At 42.2% G+C, this 22844-nt stretch overlaps 1 protein-coding gene across 1 annotated transcript; it reads left to right on the forward strand.

Annotated features, from left to right (window-relative positions):
* Positions 1-317: 317 nt before the first annotated feature.
* On the forward strand, positions 318-16353 carry LOC308283149 (fibronectin type III domain-containing protein 7-like; the record flags this gene model as incomplete). The annotated part of the gene is made up of 10 exons (XM_080723530.1): positions 318-588; positions 1424-1684; positions 3644-3901; positions 4412-4678; positions 5655-5909; positions 7610-7867; positions 9285-9539; positions 13537-13791; positions 15466-15723; positions 16322-16353. The coding sequence occupies 10 exons, from the start codon at positions 318-320 to the stop codon at positions 16351-16353; spliced, it is 2370 nt and encodes a 789-aa protein (XP_080579656.1).
* Positions 16354-22844: the final 6491 nt, after the last annotated feature.

Here is a 22844-nt window from a genome sequence, read left to right on the forward strand (position 1 = left end):
GCTAGATCCGGCCCTGACACAAAGGCACAATCTTGTACAGCCTGACACACATACTGCAGGCACTGGTTCATGTCAGGTTATAGCCTACATTTGTGATCGGAATCATTGGTCTCATACATCATAATGCTTGTCATAATAATTACAAACATAGTTATGAAACAAAACAAAATAATGCAGGCGTTGCATCTTAATGAAGCAACTGAATGAAAACAGACAAATTGTTTATTTTGCCAAAATTTGTGTTTGATCTCCTCATAAATGAATGATGTCATTTCACAGCTTTCGAAACAGAATTATGGGCATCGGATTCAGGAAGCATGATTGTGTCATGGACAGAGCACTCGCGAGCCACCAAGCTCACCGCTGTACCAGAAAACACAGCACTCAGCACTACTACCGCAACGTATGGTCCCAATGTTGTGATGGGCACCCTGCGCGATCTCACCCCCAGCAGCAGCTATACCATTACGGTCGAAGCTATCTGCGAGAGGCGCAGGCGTCGCAGCAGCCACAGCAGAGGCAGCAGCAACAGCACCACTAGCACTCCTGAACGCTGCGAAGCACCAATCACTTTGGAGGCTTCCACCGGTGAGTTACAGTGGTGGCTTTGTCTATAACAAAGAGTGTTATTAGAAACTTAGACAACTAACTACTGTAGATTTACAATTTAGAGTTAGAGAGTTTTGGGTAGAAAACAGGAATAGTAGAGAATAGCATAACATTGGGGCTTATGTAGGTTTGGATCGTCTGTGTATTTCTACTACAGTTTTAGAGGTTCTCTAAACTTAGAGACATTTAATGTACTGTATGTGCACAGTTCTCACCTCTTCACATGCCTCGAATACCCAGCTCATATCCATTGCTGTAAATGTAGAAGGAAGGGGTTATACCCCGCCATTCCGAAACACCGCCATTCCGAACATTGACTTCTAACCCTAACCCTAACCCTACCCCTAACCCTAACCCTAACCCTAACCCTAACCCTTACCCTAACCCTAACCCTAACCCTAACTAACCCTAACCCTACCCCTAACCCTACCCCTAACCCTAACCCTAACCCTAACCCTAGTCAATGTTCGGAATGGCGGTGTTTCGGAATGGCGGTCTGACACCAAGGAAGGCACTTTTGTGTACAGTATAGGCCTTTAAAATGGATTCAAGTTATCTTCAGCTTTCAGGCAACTGTATAGACAGGAACATTTTACTGTTCACGAAGAGATTTGTCCAAATTCAGCCAAGAGGTATATTATGAAATATCGTTGCCTTTATTTTCTGCATACAGTACTGTACCTCTCGTGCAATGCAAGGTGCCTGGTTGCGTTTGATTACGTTTTCTATCATGGGCATTTACTAAATTCATTTACTTTTCTTCTTCCCACATGTTTTTTCATCTGAACTAATTGTGTGCATTAACTGTCTTTAGCTCCCGAGGTGATGGATCCTATTGACGTAGTGAAGGCAAAAGACAGCACAACCTTGATGGTGGAGTTCACCACGGTCGCCAACGCCACTGGGTTCATCATACGTATTGAGAACAACGCTGGCTTCTTCCGCGAAGACCATGTGACCTCCTCGCCTGCACAGCTGGGATCCCTTGAACCGTACACCGCATACTCACTCAGCATCATGTCTAAGAACGCTGATGGCCGCAGCCAGCCGTCCACCTCTGTGGAAGGAAAGACAGGTACTGTTATGCCTCATGTAGTTTGAAAAACATATTTTATGGACAGGGGGGACATAATAAATAGGGCATTCACGAATAGTGTTTTTTTGTATTCGAATTATTCAACTTCAAAGTATTTGAATAGTCGAATTTTCAAAAGTACTGGCCAAACTGTCAAATATTAAGTAAGCAAGAGGCGAACATTGTGAAAATAGCCGATCTACATGCTCACAACGCCTCGCAAAGTTTACCTGCAGAACCGAGTCACATTAAATGTAATACCTACAATTCCAAGTGCTTGTCAGGGTGGGGGTCCCCAGTTCAAATTTATTTTGGGGGTCACAGCCTAAAAAGGTTTGAGAAACCCTGGTATAGAGCATTAACAAATTCATCCACCAGGGCCATTGACAACTAATGCTTATGACTTCCTATCTTGCCAAGCTTTATAAACAATATTTTTTTTAAAGAGAAAACAATAAAAAAAAAATAATAATAATAATAATAATAATAAGCGAATATTCGGTGAACAACGTCGAATAGTGATTTTGATATTCGAATATTCGAATATTTGGTGAATGCCCTAGGACATAATGTAGGAAATAACTTTCTGAGGGCTTGTTTCAAACAGAAATGTGTTACGCGTTCACTTGGAAAAAAAATGATTGCCACCTAGCCTTCCACCTCCCTTGTTATCTGATATTCCTTATTGTCTAAAATTAGCACAAAAGAATATAGGCCCAAGTAACCTGCTCTAAGGTCAACATTGGTTTGATCCACTTATGATATAACTGACATAAATATACATGTGACATATATATCAGGCCTTTTCTGTATTAGTTGTAACTTCATCTGACCTCAGTATGCAAAACACAAAAAGCTGACCTCATTCTGACAATGCATGCTGTTTACAACAGCTCCTGGTTGTCTTTCTCAATTACAGTTTACAGTTAAGGCATTTAGCAGACACTTTTAATCCAAAGTGACTTACAATAAGCAGATAAAACATCACAATAATAAACAAGATAATATGTCAGTACATCAACAGCAATATAACAAATGCAAATGGATATCGATCTAGAAAAAAAAATCAGTAGTGCTAAGGGTTTAGGTGGAGTCTGAAAATGTGAGTCTTCAGTCCACGGCGAAAGCTAGCGAGTGAGTCCGTTATTCTAAGTGCGACAGGGAGTTTATTCCACAACTTGGGGGCCAGGTGGGCAAGCTGTCTCGGACGAGTGGATTTCTGCCCTGGGGTTTTTAGCGAGGGTTCTGTAAGCATCCCTGAGTTGGCTGATCTGAGTGAACGGGTGGGGGTAATTTCAGAGAAATAAGAAAGCCCAGTATTTGAACAAATGTTATATACAGTGACAGTAAACAACATAAGCATTTCAAACACTACCTGTGACTGCAGTGTAAAAACCCATGTGTCCATTTAACTCAGTTACACATGGATAAATGAACACAGAGAATTTTCCTCTATGATGAATCTCACTGTCACTAAATGATAAACGATTAACTGATCATCATGCATCCATCCTTTTTCTAATAATTTGTGGAAATGAGACGACAAATTGAGAACATAACTGATATCTTTTTTTATTAGCCAGTTTTTGTGACTAGGAGTTTGTTGCTGACCATTATCTATGAAGATGATAATTGACAAAAGTAACAAATCTCATTAAAACAATCATTCATTAGTGTGCAATAAGTGTTAAATGGCTTTATATTATGAATAGTACTGTAATAATGTCTTGATCGCCTCTTGTCTTGATTGTTTAAACATGACGGCATGGGCCGCTATGCTCCATAACAAGCTTGATAAGCCCAAAGCTTATTGATAACGGGTACTCAATAAATCTGTTATCGGGTTATCGAGCTACCCTTGTTTAGGGCTCCATCCTTACTTAAGAATGGATTCAGTCCAGGATGCAAGAGACATCATTTGATTTGACAACATTCCTTGCTCTATTCTCCACCCCACAGTGTTGCCTGCTCCTGTGCTGACCACCTCATCTCCCAGCAACGACTCCATCACAGCATCATGGAGCAATGTGAAGCATGCAGTGAACTACTCCGTTGGTGTCCATAAGTTCGGCATAAACAACACCGTGATAGTGAACACCTCAAATCTTAAAGAGACCATTGCCGGCCTGGATGCGGGCTCGCTCTATATCGTCTTTGTCTACGCCTGGGACACGGAGGGCAGGAAGGGAGAGGCTGCATCGGCCATCCAGACTACACGTAAGATGGGAGAGGGACCAAGTACATTAATGGGAAAACTGTTTGTAACTGTTTGCCGATCTACAAGCACACAACGCCTCGCGGTGCGACTCGTTGTGTGCTTGTAGATCGGCTGTTTTCACTAGTTTAGATCATTTTTAAAATGATAAATACAAAACAAACGGTTTTGGACGTACAAGGTTTCCACCCGACAACGACGAAATATAACTCATGTAATTGGCCCACTGGTTTGTCATGATCTGAAATGGCAAATCTTTGAGTAGCAGCAGCGCTATGGAGAGAGATCTCTCTCTATAGCGCGCAATGAGGGCCTCTCCAACTCTTTTTCCCGGGCTGAATCAGGGGCCCAGCACGTCCCTGAATGGAACCAAATGGACCCTTCCGGGTCCATTTTTACACAATCATGGTGGTGCTTCCTTCTTGAGAACCATTGTTTAACACGTACAGTGCATGTGATCAAATGTTTCATTTGTCAGACCAAACTAATGATATTTCTTTGGATTGCCACAGGACCTCCCACTCCAGATTCCGTCGTTGCGTCTGTGGTCTGGGGCGGTGATGCTGCAGGACTGAATGTGTCCTGGAGCAAGGATCAGAACATCCATCCATCCATAGCTGTGGAATACCATGTCACGGCTGGAGCCCTGCAGTGTAACTCCACATCCAGTGCCTGTACCCTAACACCAGTGGTCTGTGGAGAGAACTACTCCATCCAAGTCACTGCGTCTAACGACGCTGGACCCAGCCATCCATCCCCTCCTCTGGTGTTCATGTCTTGTGAGTATCAATGATTAGGGCTGTCACAATTATTACATAATCGTCTAATCGTGATTATTTGACATTATCGCAATTATTTTGTCATAATCGTCATAATCGTGAATGTTGAAAAATGTCAGAAATAGTGGAAATAGCCAATCTACAAGCTTGTGAGCTTGTAGATCGGCTATTTCCACTATCAATGTTATTTTTTAAGTAGTAAGTTGTCAAATATGTCAGTAATGTATTTGTATATTTAGGTTATGTGTCATATCTACCATGTGCAACTTCAAAGCCTAAAAGCCAAACAGAAATGTAATTATCAACGACAAATACACAATTAAATCGTTAATCGCCAATTATTTGAGTGACAATTAATCGTCATGTGAAATGTCATATCGTGACAGCCCTATCAATGATCAAACCATCCCCTGGTTTCCAAAGTGAATAATACGAGATGATATTAGACTTTTACCAAATATATCATATAACAAACATTGATATTTCACTGATTACTCAAAAATATCACTTTTTTGGTTCTTTAAACACGTGTATGATACTTAATAGTTTTATTTGGGGAAAATGAGGTCTGACTTCCTGATTTATGTTAGGTGACAATGCGTTATAGCAATTCTTTGCATTTGTTAGTACCCTTTATTACAATACATTTTTGAGAGATTGATTAAGGAGCTATTTTCCAATGATCGACATATGATCTTTATTGGCAGAAAAAAAGGCAGCCCATTTGCATTTAAGAGCTTGTCACCTTCTCCCTCTAAAACAAATATGCCAGTTCCCTCAAAACCGATCCATTTCAAACAGATGAGGAAAAAAAGTAAATTGTTTTACTTTTCATAAGAGTCACTTGACATTAACTCGATATCCTGCATCAGGGAATCAGCATATCCCTGAATTACTTTGATTCAGGATGATTTATATACTGCTGTTCATTTGGATTATAGGACACTAAACACTAAACTTTACCCTGTATTCCCAGTCCCTTGTCCACCAGAGAATTTGGCAGTGGAGGAGACAGAGGCAGGAAACTGTACGCTGTCATGGAATAGCTCACCCTATGCTGACAAGTACAAGGCCTTCATCAAGAGAGATGACGGAGATGAAGTGAACTGCACCACCAACAGCACCAGCTGCGACTTCGCCTGTATGTGTGGCTACACCTACCTGTTGAATGTGTTTGCCTACAACGATGCTGGCCGCAGTCCCGAGGGAGTGACCCTCAACTACACCACCTGTAAGTAACGGTTTAACCACTGCCAATTCAACCCTATTCTGGAGAGTGAATATAGTGGAAAAAGCTTGTGAGACCTATATTTTGTCGAGAGATCTGGTGTATTGTACAAAAACAATAGTGGACTGTTAAGATTGTTATCCAGAAAGCTTTCTCCCATCACAAGGCTGGGGAATCTTTGCAGCTTAAACCCTCTGTACTTAGTAAAACGTTGAATTGTAACTGTACTTGGTACGCTCCTTTTCTCACTCTACACCAAATCTCTTCGCCCAAAACTGTCGATCTAGGTCTGTTATTCTTGGGGAACATTCTCCCCAGAATAGGGATACTGGGGTTCAAGTCGTTAACATAATATGTTACAGTCAGTTTGGGTAACTCAGTGAGACTGTGGTAAGAGCGCTCGTTTTGTAGTTCACCACACACCAATCACCACCAGATGGCGACAACAGCCAGTCAGCCATTCACTAGTGCAGGCACTGACGTCACTCGTTTGCGACTCTCTTTCGTTTATTTACTAGCCCAGCTCGGCTGTGTTTAGCCATTAGCTTACTATGCCTTACTCTAACCCTAACCCTAACCCTAACCTCAGTAAAACTATGCCTAACCCTAACCCTAACCCTAACCCTAACCTCCGTGGGGTGCGCGCTATCATTCCTGCCGACGCAACGTTGTTGTGGATCAAAGCGACCGCATGTTCCGCCCTGCGACGCACGACGAGCGCTCCGTTTCTCTATCTAACCGTTTCTCTATCTAACCGTGACATATATATATTTTTTGGAGCAATTCGCTTTTGATCTAGAGCAGATATTGTTCTAATGAGTACTTTCTACTTTTACTTTAAGTACCAATACTTTTGCACTTGGGCTTTGTGTAACAATATTGTGTCTCCATATTTCATTTTCAGAAATATTGAAAGTAGAAAGTAGAAGTGCTTAAGTATGTATTTGGGTTTTATAAATATTACCAATGAAAAGTAATAATTACATGTTATTGTGACCATTTCCTGAACACTTTTGCCTGTCTTGTAAATGTATGCTTGGATGTGTGTGTGAGGAAATGTCCAGATCAGAGCAGAGCACTGATGACTGAGCAGTAGAAACCACGGTACGGGTACTGTGCAACCATAACCAAGGGTCCAAGGTTACTGGACTCGAAAGACCAGACAGGCAGAGTGTAGGGCAGGGTTCCCCAATTAGTTGTCCCCAAGGGCCGAATTATGTCTACGGTACCGAGCCGAGGGCCACAACATTGCAGGGGGCGACGCCGGCGTTCCCGCTACTCCAGCGACAGTTCAGATATCGTCGTTGTCGGGAGAAAATCTTGTTTGTCCAAAACCGTTCGTTTTGCATTTATCATTTCAAAAATGATTTAAACTAGTGAAAACAGCCGATCTACAAGCACACAACGCCTCCCGCGAGGCGTTGTGTGCTTGTAGATCTGCTGTTTTCACTACTTTTGTGCGACGGCCTTGTATGATTTGCGAAAGAACGTACAAATTTGGAGATACAATATTTCCACCCGACAATGACGATATACTAGTGTTGTTGCTGCTCTTATACCACCATTATTACTGGGGTTGGTGTGGGCCAGACAGTAGCCCCCCGCGGGCCGCAAATGGCCCGCGGGCCGCCTATTGGGGAACCCTGCTGTATAAAATGAGCTCACGTCACTTCACCATGTGTTCAATCTCCTCTGTACCACAGTGCCTTGTTGCCCAGAGGACGTGCTCGTCAGCCTGGTGAGCACAGAGACCCTGGAGATCATGTGGAGCCCTGTGCGCGGGGCACAGCTGTACGAGACGAGGGCCGTGGACAGTGACGAGACCGTCGTGTGCAACGACACGGCACCCGTGTGTGCCCTCTCTGACCTGACGTGTGACAGCACCTACAATGTGCGGGTGATACCCTGCAATGAAGTCCGAGGCTGCAACCGCACCTGCCAGCCTCGTACCAGGGACACGGGTATGTGCACGCACGCATTCACGCACGTACACACGTACCTACGTTAGAGTTCTCAACGGGCCTGAAAATTAAGGCCTGGCCCTAACTGGGCCCTAACTGGGCAGGCCCGAGGCCCTACTCGGCCTTACTAGTTAGCATACATTTTAGGCCCTACCCGGCCCGAAAACCTTCGGGTCGGGTCGGGTATGGTCGGGTCTATCATATAGTAATAGTAATAAAATTATAAAAACAAATATTGTATTTTTTCTTTGAGCCCGAGGCCCGACTAATTAACATACATTTTAAGCCCTTCCCTACCCTAAATGTCAGTCGGGTTCGGGTATGGTCAGTTTCGGGCAGAATTTGAGAACTCTAACCTACGTATGTCGCATGCATAACAAAAACACATGTATTGAAACAAAGCATGGAAATTCCTAGAAATCCACATTGCCAAAAAGCAATGTATAGTATAACATACATACACACACTGCACAAACATACATCATATAGGGTTAAGATGCATTTTCGTGTGAAGACAGAGTACAAAACCTTCAGTGCTACATCTGAGAGTGTACACAGACGGGTCCATTTGGTTACCTGTGTACACTGTCAGAGATTGATCACGTGACGTTAATAACAGTAGTATATATTATATTATCATGATTGATTATGAGTGACGTTAGTAAGAGTAGATTATGCTGCATCATGCATTACAGATAACATGATGTACTGTAAGAGTCAAGATGTTTTCCTAGGTTGATAGATATTGTTTATGTTACAGCTTGTCCTTGCAATGCCAGTATAACTAGGGTTTGATTTCCTTTGCTTAGTGCAGAACTACTTTACCACTGCCCAGAGTGTTAAACTGTACTTCTGTCCATGATATCATGTTTACATCAAGTTGACCACACCACCACCTAATATAATTGTCTTGTCTCCTCATTTTCTCATGATTATTGATTGATCTGAATTCCACCACAACACTCTCAGAATGAAGTTAACCCTGAGAAGTCGACTATGTAGGCACTGCAGGCAAATGCCAAATGTACACTTCATTGTTTGACCGCGCTGCTTGCTGATTTCCAACGAGCGACGCGGCAATAGGGCTGTCACGATATTACATTTTACATGACGATTAATTGTCACTCAAATAATTGGCGATTAACGATTTAATTGTGTTTTTGTCGCTGATAATTACAAAAAAAAAAAAAAAAAAAAAAAAACGCGTCGCAATGCGACGCGTTGTGAGCTTGTAGATCGGCTATTTCCACTATTTCGGACATTTTTCAACATTCACGATTATGACGATTATGACAAAATAATTGCGATAATGTCAAATAATCACCATTAGACGATTATTATGTAATAATTGTGACAGCCCTAAATAGGACAAGGTGTAAATCAGGCTGTAACTCATCCTGGCCTCTCTCCCCACCAGCTCCCTGCATGCCACAGGATCTGAAGGTGAACCAGACAGGAGACTACGTCAGCGTAAGCTGGACAGCGAACAACCGCGCTGCCAACTACACCGTGGCAGCACAGCAGGGTAGCACTGCCCCCATCACCTGCACAACCGCCTCAGACAGCTGCAGCTTCGCCAGCCTGCCATGTGGCACCCAATTTCAGATCACCGCCATGGCAAGCAACGGTGCCGGCGACAGTTTATCCAGCTTCAGCATTGATCTGGAAACAGGTAACCGGTCGAAGATGACTATAGAGTCTGAGAGACTTCCTATAGCATACATGGGCAACTGGCGGCCCGGGGGCCACATGCGGCCCTCACCTTCACTTAATGCGGCCCACAGGTTAATATCATTGATTTCAACTGTTACAATTCCAAACATGACCTGCTTTAATTCCGTCAGTCTATAGTAGTGACTAGTATAGTAGTATTAAAATGTATTTTTTTTATAGATAGATAGATAGATGATAGATACCTTTATTATCCCAAGGGGGAAATTCAGTTGTCCAGTAGTAGCACAGCAGTATACAGTTATTTACAAAGTTACAGAGACGTAAGAAAAAATAGATAAGAGGGAAAGAAACAAGAGAACAAAAAAAGAGCAGTACAGTACCAATAAAGAGAAGGTGCATCAATAGAGGGGGCGAATAATATATAAGTATATATACATAAAGTGTCTTGCAAAAAAGACCATAGCAGTCAATGCTAGTTAGTGCAAACAAGTATCTCACTGTCATTGTTAAACAAAGCAAAAATACTCAGAAACACAACACAAACTAATAGTGCAAAGTAAAAAAAAATCAGTGCGAAAAAAGAAGAAACTAGGAAGCGTGTCACCGCAAGACGCACATGAGCACTCTTCCTGGACGGTCCTTTTGGGTCAAAGTCAATACAGCAATAGTTCCTTAGAGGTCAATGTCAATACAGCAAAGGTTCCGTCAGTCTAAGTTAGGAAGGGAGACCTTTTCAAGCGTCCGTTATGTGTCTCGTTGTACAGCTTAAGGGCAGCCGGTACAAAAGATTTTCCTAATCTCTCACATCTCCGTCCTGGGTAGGTAAAGCGGTCGTTTCCTCTCTTACTCCAGTAACTGGTGATCTCTAGATAGAGGGGGTGGGAGGAGTTCTCCAAGATGGAATCCAGCTTCCTCGCTGTGCGCACACTGGTTACTTCCTCCACCCCCTGCAGAGAGGACCCGACGACAGAGCCTGCTTTCTTCACCAGTCTGTTTAGGTTAAACGTGTCACCTGCTCTGTTGTTGCCACCCCAACATGTTATACCAAAAAAGAGGACACTTGCCATGACAGACTGATAGAACATCTGTAGCATCCTATTGCACACCCCAAACGATCTCAGTCTTCTCAGGAGGAACAGCCTGCTTTTCCCCTTGCTGTGAATCGCCTGTGCATTGTCCGACCAGTCCAGTGAACTATTCAGGTGTACTCCGAGGAATTTGTAGTTATCCACAAGCTCAACCACCTCACCGTTAATGGTGCTTGGCACCGGGGGGACTCTCTTGGAGGTGCGGAAGTCCACCACCATCTCCTTGGTCTTGCTTGCGTTGAGCCTGAGATGGTTAGCCTCGCTCCATTGCACAAAGTCCCTAACCACACCATCGTGCTCAGCCGTGTTGTCACCCGAGATCTTGCTGACCACTACGGTATCATCTGAGAACTTCTGCAGATGACAGGTCTTGGAATTGAAGAGGAAGTCCGATGTATAGAGAGTGAACAGGAAGGGTGAGAGCTAGTGTTGCGCGGGTGAGGTTTTTTTCATAACCCGCACGACCCACAGCCCGCACGGAACGTAACCCACCCGCGCCCGCGCCGCAGAACAATATACAAATCAACTAATCCGCCCGCCCCGCAACCCGCATTTTAAAAAAAAGATGGTATATATCATCTCTCCACAATAGCTCATCTTTATATACGGTTCTTCTAAGTACCCAAAGTCGCTTTACAGAAATGTTTACAGTAGCACAATATTGTCATGGGCTAAATAAACAAACGTGTTGTTCAAATTGGGGTTTAGCCTAAAATACATTCATTCAAAGACGTTCATTCTCTCTAATCGCCGGGCATCGTCGGGGTAAGAATGGCGGTTTTATGTAAATCATATTTATACAGCGCCTCGCACTGAGGCGCTGTATAAATATATACAGACAGCAAAAGACGGACAATATTAAATCCTGTTGGTTATTGATTAATCACCAGATTGGAGAGATGGGAGCGACTCGAGGTGAGCGTGGTTGGTTCATTCAGTCAAAAAATCCGCCTCACTTGTGAAAGTTGCATTTCAAATCGTATCCGTTGACTGGCTGGTTATAACTTAACCGACACAAAGTAGCCTATTTAGCTATAAACGGACTTGTGTGGATGACAGAGAGTCAGAGCTCAGAGACATTTAAGTGAAAATCCTGATCAGCGACACGCGCTGAATTGTTTGTGCATCTTCTCTGCTGTGCTCACGTTGTGTCAAATGTTGGCAAGATGTGGTTCGCGGCCCCAAGGAGCGGAGGAGAAACCTCGCTCCTCTCTGGCGCATTTTAAAACTCGCTCGCTCGTGCTCGTATTCAAACGTTGTAATTCTTATTCTTATAGGCCTACTCTTATTAAGAATAAAAGGCAAATAAGAACAGGTGATTATTCTTATTTATTTTATGCACGTGAGAGTGGTGATAACCCACCCGCCCGCCGCCCGCCTGAAAAGGTCTGAAACCTTGACCCACCCACCCACTGGCGGGCGGGTTGGCGGGCGGGTGGGGGCACCGGGTCGGCCCGCGCACCACTAGTGAGAGCACAGTTCCTTGCGGGGCCCCCGTGTTGCTCACCAGCACATCAGACCGACAGCTCTGCAGTCTCACAGACTGTGGCCTTTCTGAAAGGTAGTCTGTGATCCATGCCACAAAGCCCTTGTCCACTCCCATCAGCGTAAGCTTCTCCGCAAGCAGAGACGGTTGGATAGTGTTGAAAGCACTGGAGAAGTCAAAAAACATAATTCTGACTGTGCTGCCCAATGTATTTGTATTTAGGTTCATAATGTTAACATGACTATATAACTAAATGCGTTTGAAATTAAATCAAAATGTTACATTTCAGGATTCCAATTAAGAAATAACAAAAAATAATACAGGATTCCAATTCAAAAGAATCAAAAATAGCCGATCTACAAGCTCAAAACGCATCGCAGCGCGATGCGTTTTGAGCTTGTAGATCTGCTATTTTTGCTTCTATTGTATGAGATACTAAAATGACAAAGTAGGACAGAGCAATATACAATGTGGCCCTCTGGAGTGAAGGTGGAAATATAGTGGCCCTCGCCATCATCAAAGTTGCCCACCCCTGTCCTATAGTATGATGATCATCTCATTTGCCACTAAAAGGGCTCCCCAGGAATCATCGCATGTTGAAGAAATTAACATTGTATGTAGGCAGTTTGAAACATTTTGACATCGTCCCAGAATATTAACATCAGTGATAATGTGGGTAACATACATTTAAATTATAGTACTATCAAGCATATCAGACAATCTACATTCCCCTAAAAGAAATGTAGTCTGACTGGAAGCAGGAATAAAACATATCCTCACCAGTCATAACAATGAATGACCAGACATCCAAATCTGATCAGCTCAAGATAGAGATGAAAAGTTTGAATGCAAATCAAACCCCAGACTCTTGCACAATGCTTTTGCAGTGTTCATATCAGTTGCCACGGGATATTTCAGTCAAATCATGCCTTTGTATTTAATCAATTCCTGAGTTTCATGTCCATGATCAAGAAGGCTGTTGAAAAAAGGTTATTATATGGAGATGGGTGTCTACCCGACAGCAACGATATGCATGATACTGTATACAGAAAAATCAAACCTCGGTTCGAAGTGAAGCGGTGAATCTTTATTCTATGTGTTCTAGAGCTATGAAATCTGTGTTCTAGATCTATACATTCTGTGTTCTAGATCTATATTTTCTATGTTCTTTAGTTCTATATTTTTATGAATTCTGAATGAATGAATGACTTTATCTGGAGGGCCAAATTGTCATGTGAAGCTTGACCAATCCTCAATTCTGCATGCACGGGACAGACAAAGCCTGTTCATTCTGGACTGGAATGACCATATATGGACATGTACGGGACACACAAAGCCACTCCTTGGAAGCGGCTTTCACCGCTTCAACAAAAACACTGCACTCTGTACTGACTGACTGTTCCACTCTCTTCCCTTACCAGCGCCATGTTGCCCAGTAAACCTGACCGTGGAACAGGTGACCATGGCGATGAGCAACGTCACATGGTCTTACGCCAGAGGGGCAGCGTCGTTCCTCACCTCTCTGACGTCGCCGCGGGGCCATGCCCGCTGTCACACCTTGGACTACCACTGTCTCATGGGATGCATCACCTGTGGCACCAACTACACCGTGGGCATGGAGGCCTACAGCCGCACGGGCCACAAGTCTGAGTGCACCTATAAGGGCTTCTCATCCAGTGAGTTGAAATTTCTGTCACTGAAAATCGTCTATTTTCACTGTTTTGCACACTACCATTGTACAACGAAGTACTGTATAATACAGGGTTAAGTGGTTAATCAGACATTAGACGTTTTAATTGCCCGGTCTAGATAGTTCAGGCTGACGTCTCTGCTAACGGAGATAGAACTTCCCTAAAACAATTGAATTAGTTTGCTTACAAGGAATAACTTGTGACAAAATCAAAGAGGTCCCTTAAAGCCTACGACTATTTTGTCTATAGTACAGAGCACGAAGGTCCACAGTGAAATCTTCCTGAGTGTGTTTTAAATAAGCAATCCATAACTTTTAAAATCGTTTTTTTTTTTTTTTTTTTTTTTACAATCTGTATGGTAGTGCAGTGTTTCTCAAATGGGGGTACGTGTATCCCTAGGGGTACGCAGGGCTACCGCAGGGGGTACGTCAGAAAAACTAGAAAATGGTAATTATGTACTTTATTATTATGGTTAATGATAAAACATTGACAGAGTTTGTGTGAACCTGCTCATCTGTACATTTCTAAACCAAACAACATCAATACCTTTACTAGTAGTAACAGTTATTGAATAGAAAGCAGTATTTATTTGCCATTATGCTGTTTTATTTTGAACATATTGGCATCGGAACTGGACTTATGATGTCAATTTTGCAGTAGTCAGCCATGTACCCCCTACATGGCTTCAGAAATCAGTATAAGGGGTACTGCAGCCAAAAAAGATTGAGAACCACTGTGGTAGTGTATCTTATATATACATTCCTCTAAGAGCCGCATCCCACTTCCAAGCCCATTCACGCCCACTTCACATCCACCTCAACTCATAGCTAGATCAGATGTAGATCAGATGTATGTCGGTAGAACTCACGGAATACCGCCCTAACTCTATCATTGGCCCCCCGTTGCCATGGTGACCGGTGACCGCCGTCCATTGGCTCGTATTCCCAGCTATGGGACCGGCGGATCCAATTTCAACCGAGGGGGGCGTAGCCAGAACACACACACACACACACACACGCACACACACACACACACACACACACACACACACACACACACACACACACACACACACACACAAATAGCTAATAGTTAGCTCACAACTTTCCACTTTTCTCTTTCACCTCAATCGCAGTAACACACCACGTCATCGCATCACCATTTTTTTTTTCAAAACTTTTTTTTTTCCAATTTTTTTTTCTCAAAATCTTTTTTTTTCCTCAAAAATTTTTTTTTCTCGAAATTTTTTTTTTCTCAAAAACTTTTTTTTTCTCAAAAAACTTTTTTTTTCTCAAAAAACTATTTTTTCTCAAAAAAAACATATTTGGCCATTACACACACCACACTGCCGCAACATGGCGGTGAGGGCCGCGCAGCGGCCTGAACTCTAGACTTTTGCGGCCAGAAGGGCCGCAAACTTCTAGTGGTAATACAAAATGACTAGACTGCTCTTCTACTGAGAAATACAAATCCTAAGGTCGAGGGCCACTACTGGTTGCCAAGAGGTATTGCATGAAGCTCAAAGTGTAATATCACACCTGCCCAAAAACAGGCTTTCTGCGCGGGACACCCATGAAATCCCTACATAAACCGTGAATTGCTGCTTTAATAAGATCACTATTAGATGTATAACTTAAGAGACATTGCTGTCCCTTACAGGTGCCTGCTGTCCATCGGGCATAAAGCTATACAGACTGGCCAACAGCGCACTGCGGGTGTACTGGCGTTATTCTCCTGGCGGCAACTACAACTACACAGTAGATATGTCAGGCAGTGCCAACTACACCTGCACCCCCCCTGCTGGGGAAAACAGCTGTGACATCAGCAGTGTGCAGTGTGGAGACGTCTACGTAACAGTAGCTCCAGTCATGCCAGCAGGCGACAAGGTCCACTTCTGCCCCCAGAGGATGTATTCAGGTACTGCACTTCTCAATATCCAGTGGAAGGGACACTGCACTGGGATTTTGTTCTGAATTGTGTTGATTGAGTTTGGTTACTCGATCTAAAAAAATATGAAAAAGTAATTATAAAGTAATGCTTACATAACATTTATTATAATCATAGACAGTACAAAAAAACTTTAAGTGGAGATATGGATACTGTATAATGTATTTCCAATGAATATTGAAATACATAATTAACATCATGATTGCTTTTGGTTGACTTTGCATTCTTGTGTCTTTTTTCAGTAACTTGCTCGGGGAGCAATGTAGGAATGGGTGAGTACTGTATATTATTGGCACTTTGAATATTCAGTCTATAAAAATAGCATCACATCATATTGGCAGCCAGTGCAGTGAGACAGACAACACTGTCTGTGTGCTTCCTGATAGGAAAGTCCAATACGTCTTTTTTTGTGTTGCTTTACATTAAGAGATGGAACAGTTTCATAATGACTAGGAGTCATATTATCCAGGCAGGCTATGAATACAAAAGTAACATAATTATTCATAACCAACTGAAATCTTTCAATACAATTTTGTCTCTAATGTCACTTAAATGTGTTTTCCTCCAGTGATTTACCGAGGAAAGAGAAGTGTAAACTAGAGAGTGGTAAGTAGTAGGCATTCACACGCCACTCACTTTCATTTTATTAGCAAAAGAAACTGGCAGAATTATAGTTATATCAAATGACACATTCTTACAGTAGCATACTGTAGTGTACACAGTACGTCCCTCAGTGTTAAACTGAGTGCAATACGTAACCAAATGGTTGAAATAACACTGATGATTTTACTGTGTAGCTACTTATGAAAGCCATTGTTATACCAAACACTGTACAATATCACCCTGTTACTTGAGAGTACATGTGTCCCTCTGCTGGCCACATGTGTCCCTACTGGCCACAACAACAATGTGTTAGTGCTTTCTCCAATTGGTAAACAGAAATGTACAACTAAACAGATTTAGTTTTTTACCGTAAGAACAAAAGTACTGAACAGAATGCATTGTGGATTGTTTTCAAAGCTTCAAGACCTGTTGAACCAAGCAGCAGATCCATCTCTCTGCATCTCCCTCAGTCTGATCATCAACCTACATCTGATTCCTACAAGATCGAAGGCCAAAAAACGAAGTCTGAACAAGCAAGAAAAAGAAGCAAATCTATTCCCATGCAACATTTGGAGGCAGTTATAGCCTGCAACAGGGATTACAATGACCAAATAAATGTGTGTTCTTTGTTCACATGTTATTTTAAACGCAAAACCCAATGTGAGCTGTCGAAATTGCCCTGAAAGCCACGTGATCATGGTGCGCTCAATTCACATCCTTTGCCACGCCGACGGCACCTTGTCCAACGAAAGTGCTGCGAGCCTAGCTCCGCCTTCTGTCTAATTTTTCGAGTGCTCCTGCTGCTTTTTCCCCGCGAGTTGCTTTTTAAGCAGCCCCTCCTATTTTGGTTTATACACCTGTCTCCGCGGGAGTTTACTGGAGATTATTTGGACCACACTTCCAGTTTAACAGCAGACATACAAGCTCACGTCGCGTCGCAGATGCAACCCGTTGTGAGCTTGTAAATCACACTCGGCTGTGGCGCCGGAAGCTCGGTACAACGTCTGCGCAATGCACTATGGGGCGTTGGAAACCCGTGTATAGTCGTTAAAAGAGAAGAACCACCGAAGAAGAAGAATAGTTGTTGAAGTGAAGCAGAAGAAGAAGAAGCCTCTTAAAACATATTATAAGCTACTGTAGCCTATTGGCTATACATTGACTGGGCTATTTATTTATTTATTTTTCCGTGACCGGGGTTTACAGTCGTCCTGCATTAATCATCATTTGTGATTTGAGATTGGAATGAGGATTTCTTTGGACGACAGAAACATTGACAGACAGTAATTGTCTTTGTTCCCATAATTATCATCATGTAGTCTTGTTGTAAACATGAAAAGTCTAAATCAAGGATAGCGTGAGTAATGGTGTCTGTATGTTTTGTATTACCAGTTGCTTTTTGTTTATCTGGCAGAACGTTTAGGATAGCGTGAGTAATGGTGTCTGTATGTTTTGTATTACCAGTTGCTTTTTGTTTATCTGGCAGAACGTTTAGGATAGCGTGAGTAATGGTGTCTGTATGTTTTGTATTACCTGTTGCTTTTTGTTTATCTGGCAGAACGTTTAGGATAGCGTGAGTAATGGTGTTGTTTGTATTACCCGCTGCTTTTTGTTAATCTTGCAGAACATTTTATTTATATAACTTACATTACAGTCGGCCTACTGTACTTTCAACGTAGGCTATAGGCCTATTTAAAATGTTTCAATGTTTGTATGATTCAATGTTTGACAGAGAAGAGGTGATCAAACACAAGTGAAGTGAGAGAGAGAGAGAAAAGAGGAAAAAAAAGCACTGGCAGCGCATCACAAGGTGCGCAAACCCGAGACTTGATTCACAGCCTAGATCAGGGTTCCCCAATAGGCGGCCCGCGGGCCATTTGCGGCCCGCGGGGGGCTACTGTCTGGCCCCCACCAACCCCAGTAATAATGGTGGTATAAGAGCAGCAACAACACTAGTATATTGTTGTTGTCGGGTGGAAACCTCGTATCTCCAAATTTGTACAAGTTCTTTCGCAAAGTAAAGCCCTGCTTCATCATGCAAGGCCGTCGCACAAAAGTAGTGAAAACAGCAGATCTACAAGCACACAACGCCTCGCACCGCGAGGCATTGTGTGTAGATTGGCTGTTTTCACTAGTTTAAATCATTTTTAAATGATAAATGCAAAACGGTTTTGGACATACAAGATTTTCACCCGACAACGACGATATCTGAACTGTCACTGGAGTAGCGGGAACGCCACCGTCGTCCCCTGCAATGTTGTGGTCCTCGGCTTGGTACCCTAGACATAATTCGGCCCTTGGGGAAAACTAATTGAGGAACCCTGGCCTAGATGAATAGCCTACATGTGACAAAATAAACCAAAACTCCCAAATAATGAGTATTAAATATCCAGCAAGCCAAAGGAATGAATTAGCCTACTGGAAATCCATGTAAGCTGAGAGAGAGAGAGAGAGAGGGAAAGAGATAGCCTGCACCTCACCTAGCTCTGCGACATGACACCCTCATGATGACGGACAATTAATAAATATAATCCTTGTGCAAAAAAAAAAAAAAAAAAAAAAACAGTCCAGTGTTATGTTGTAAAACAGTAAAATAACTACAAATTCAAAATTTAACAAAATGGTCACTTTAACAAGGTATTATAATTATATTCTCCACACTTGTATCCTCCCCATCTTGGCAAAATGGTATATTCCCAGGTTCCACAGGTCAGCTGCACAGGTGCAATGCATTATTGTTAATTGTGGTACGTTTACTAACATGTCAAGTTTAGCTGCACTTGAACAACCGTTCCAGGCTGCCATATCCAGCCCAAGAAACCCTAGAAACCCAGGGAAAACACATTCTTTTTCACATAAGGACTCCCATCTTTGCCATACCCTAGCTTTTGCTAACTGACGCCACTGCCTGTGTCTGTGAAATGGATTCAGAGGGCCTCCAGCCCCGCCCCCCACAGTACCCTGTTCAGGGGTCCAGTTGTCCGGATTTAACATGAGGCAAACACGGAACTAAAAGTTCCTATGTTTGGCTGCTAGTTGTGCTGTTCTGGTACCAAAAGCAGTATGTTCTCCATAGGATTCCATTCATTTTCCCCAAACTTTTACATTTGATTTTCTTACCTTAATAAACATTGTCATAAATAAAAATAAAGAATTGAAAATAATAACAGTGTGTGTGTGTGTGTGTGTGTGTGTGTGTGTGTGTGTGTGTGTGTGTGTGTGTGTGTGTGTGTGTGTGTGTGTGTGCGCGCGCGCGTGCGTGCGTGTGAGATGTTAATTATTGTTCAGTACTTCTGGTCAAATAAACATCAACTCAATCAAGTGATTGTTTTGCGGCCAGTGGTGACTTGAGGCCTGGAGTCTGTGTTGGGAAAGCGGATGCATCTGAGGCAGCAGGAAACACAGAGAGAGAGAGAGAGAGAGAGAGAGAGCGAGAGAGAGAGAGAGAGAGAGAGAGAGAGAGAGAGAGAGAGAGAGAGAGAGAGAGAGAGAGAGAGAGAGAGAGAGAGAGAGAGAAGGCTGCTCTCATACTGGATGGGGGAGGGAGACGTTTCAGCAAAAACAGGCAAACAATCGAGCAAAGATTCGCCAACAGGCAACGCACCACCAACCATTCACACAATTACACAACCTACAACACAAAAACAGCTACACAACGCCAAAGACAACCCCATAGTCCTAAAATCATACTGTGTATCTTTTTCCAGTTGAACAAACGTTATGTAACACACTGTAGCAATGGAATTAAGTTGCTGAAAGCCCAACACACACTGTTCAGTTGGAAGATGATTCAAAAGTCTTTATTGTGACATGGTTAAGGTTAAAGTTAACAACTTAAACCCTGGACTGCATGGTTGTCTGGTCTGTTTTGCTCTACATTAAATATCATTGCTGAAAAGGTTTTCTCCAGAACACGGATGCTAGGGTTTACTTTAAACCCACTGAGTGCTGGCTAGGTCTGTCACGATTATTACATAATCATTTAATAGCAATTATTTGAGGTAATCGCAATTATTTTTGCATAATTGTCATAATCATTTCCATGTTTGTCCATGTCCATCCAGCTTGTAGATATAAAATATATAAAGAATAATGTTGTTATACCAGTCATTCCTTTGTATATTTAGGTTATTTGTCATATCTGCCCTGTGCAACTTCAAAGCCAAACAGAAATGTAATTTCTATTCATATGCTCCAGTGTTCAACGACAAAAACACAATTACATTTTTAATCACAATTATTTGTGTGACAATTAATCGTCCCGTAAAATCGTGGCAGCCCTACTGAGTGCACCACTTTTTACTGACTTTATGTAATATTTGACCAGGAGGTCATGCCTGTACTTTGAGTCAAGTGGGCTTGTGTGTACTGATCATTAAACATTATGTTTCCCTAGTACCAAGGCAGATAGCTGCATACTTTCACTTTTGGTTGTGACGGGGTGACAGAGGTTGTTTGAAACAACCCCTGTGACCCTGTAATGCTCCCCCCTAATCCTAACCCTAACCTCAGTAAAACTATGCCTAAACCTAACCCTAATCCTAAACCTAACCTCAGTAAAACTATGCCTAAACCTAACCCTAATCCTAACCCTAACCTCAGAAACTAGGTTAGGTAACAAAACTATTCCTAGTTCCCCGAAGGAGGCACCGCTGCTTGCTCACCTTGAGCCCAAAAAACGAGCGCTCCTGGTCTCAATCTTACTGAATCTCAAAAAAACTGTGACATATACATTGCATCCTCATATAATAACAAAACAAAATAAGCAAATAAAAAGACAGTAGGCTAATGAGGGAATACAAATAAATCAAGGCACAAGGTATCCACAACTTATACACATCATCAACCACAAGAAACATGTTGTTTCTGGGAGCTGTTGTTACTGCTGTTGTTGTTGATGTGTATAAGTTGCAGATATGTGTGTGTATTTAATGACTATTACATACACTGCTACAATGTCTGAGGAGCCAAACTAAAAATACATTTCACTCTCATGCACAAGCTCAGCTCTACTGTAACAATAACAACCTCCTTGAACCTGGCAGCTGTGGGAATTCTCCCTCTTCTGCAGGCTCGTTTGACCACCTTTCTGCAGCAACTAAGCACTCTTTGAAACATCATACAAAGTTGTGTGGCATCATTTGAAAAAGTAGGCTACATTTACTGCATCTTCATATGATTTAGGCCTGAACATATTATGACGCAATAGTTTATGCTTTAAATATAAAAAAAAATAGCAGATATACAAGCTCACAGCGCGGCACTCGCTTGTAGATCTGCTATTTTTGAAAAATCGTGAAAATTTGAATTTTGACCCGATTCTATAAGTGTCTTTTGAATCCTTCTAAGATTTTTGGAAAAAACCTAGGTTTCTATGTCATCAATCTGGCCAGCCATCGTCAAAGAAAAGATCCTTTTCACTTCAACTGGAGCTCAGTTAGTCTGTTCTTGAGAGACTACTATGTCAGTGGTGCTCAAACCTTTTCATGTGAAGGACCCCCAAAATGATATTTATTTGGCCACGGACCCCCATTTCAAAATATCTAGTTCCAGGGACCACCCAGAAGCAAAATTTTAGTTACAAACGTTCGCTTTGAAAATACATATATTTAAAGATTTGCAAACATTTTTTTTTCTCAAAAATAGCAGCTCGCAGCTCGCAGCTCGCAGCTCGCAGCTCGCAGCGCGGCACTCGGTGCCGCGCTGTGAGCTTGTATATCTGCTATTTTTCACTGGTTAAAGCATTCAATAATTCTAGGCCTAAATGGGTTAAAACAAAACAAAATAATAAGAAGAGTGACAGACTCAGAAGAGTGACAAAGAAGAGGATTTAAACCCACTGAGCAGTGGGTAACATTTACTTAAAATGTATTTCCAATTTCCAATACTTTTACTCCACTACAGCTCAGATCCAAATACTGTACTTTTACTCCACTACATTTATTTGAAAACGTTGGTTACTAGTTACTTTGTAGATATAAATCGTAATATATAAAACATACATAAACCACTTTAGCCCTATGTTATACCTATAGGCTATTTGAAAATAGCCAATCTACAAACATTTTGTAATTTTACTTTTAGTACATTAAGTACATTTTGATGCCAAAACTTGTAGGCTACTTTTACCCAAGTACATTTTTTATTCTGGACTTTTACTTGTAACAGAGTATTTCTGTATTGCAGTATTGATACTTTTACTTAAGTAAAACATTTTCGTAGCCTACTTTTTCCACCCCTGCTACTGAGTGCACCACTTTTTACTGACTTTATGTAATATTTGACCAGGAGGTCATGCCTGTACGCTGACTCACGTGGGCTTGTGTGTACTGATCATTAAACATGATGTTGTGACATGTGTTACCCTATATAGTACCAATGCAGATAGCTGCATACTTTCACTTTTGGTTGTGACGGGGTGTCGGGGTCACAGGGTATGTTTGAAACATCCCCTGTGACCCTGTAATGCTGTTGTTTCTGGGAGCCCATTG

This window comes from Nannobrachium achirus (genome assembly GCF_963921795.1).
Source record: "Nannobrachium achirus genome assembly, chromosome: 4".
Classification (NCBI taxonomy): domain Eukaryota; kingdom Metazoa; phylum Chordata; class Actinopteri; order Myctophiformes; family Myctophidae; genus Nannobrachium; species Nannobrachium achirus.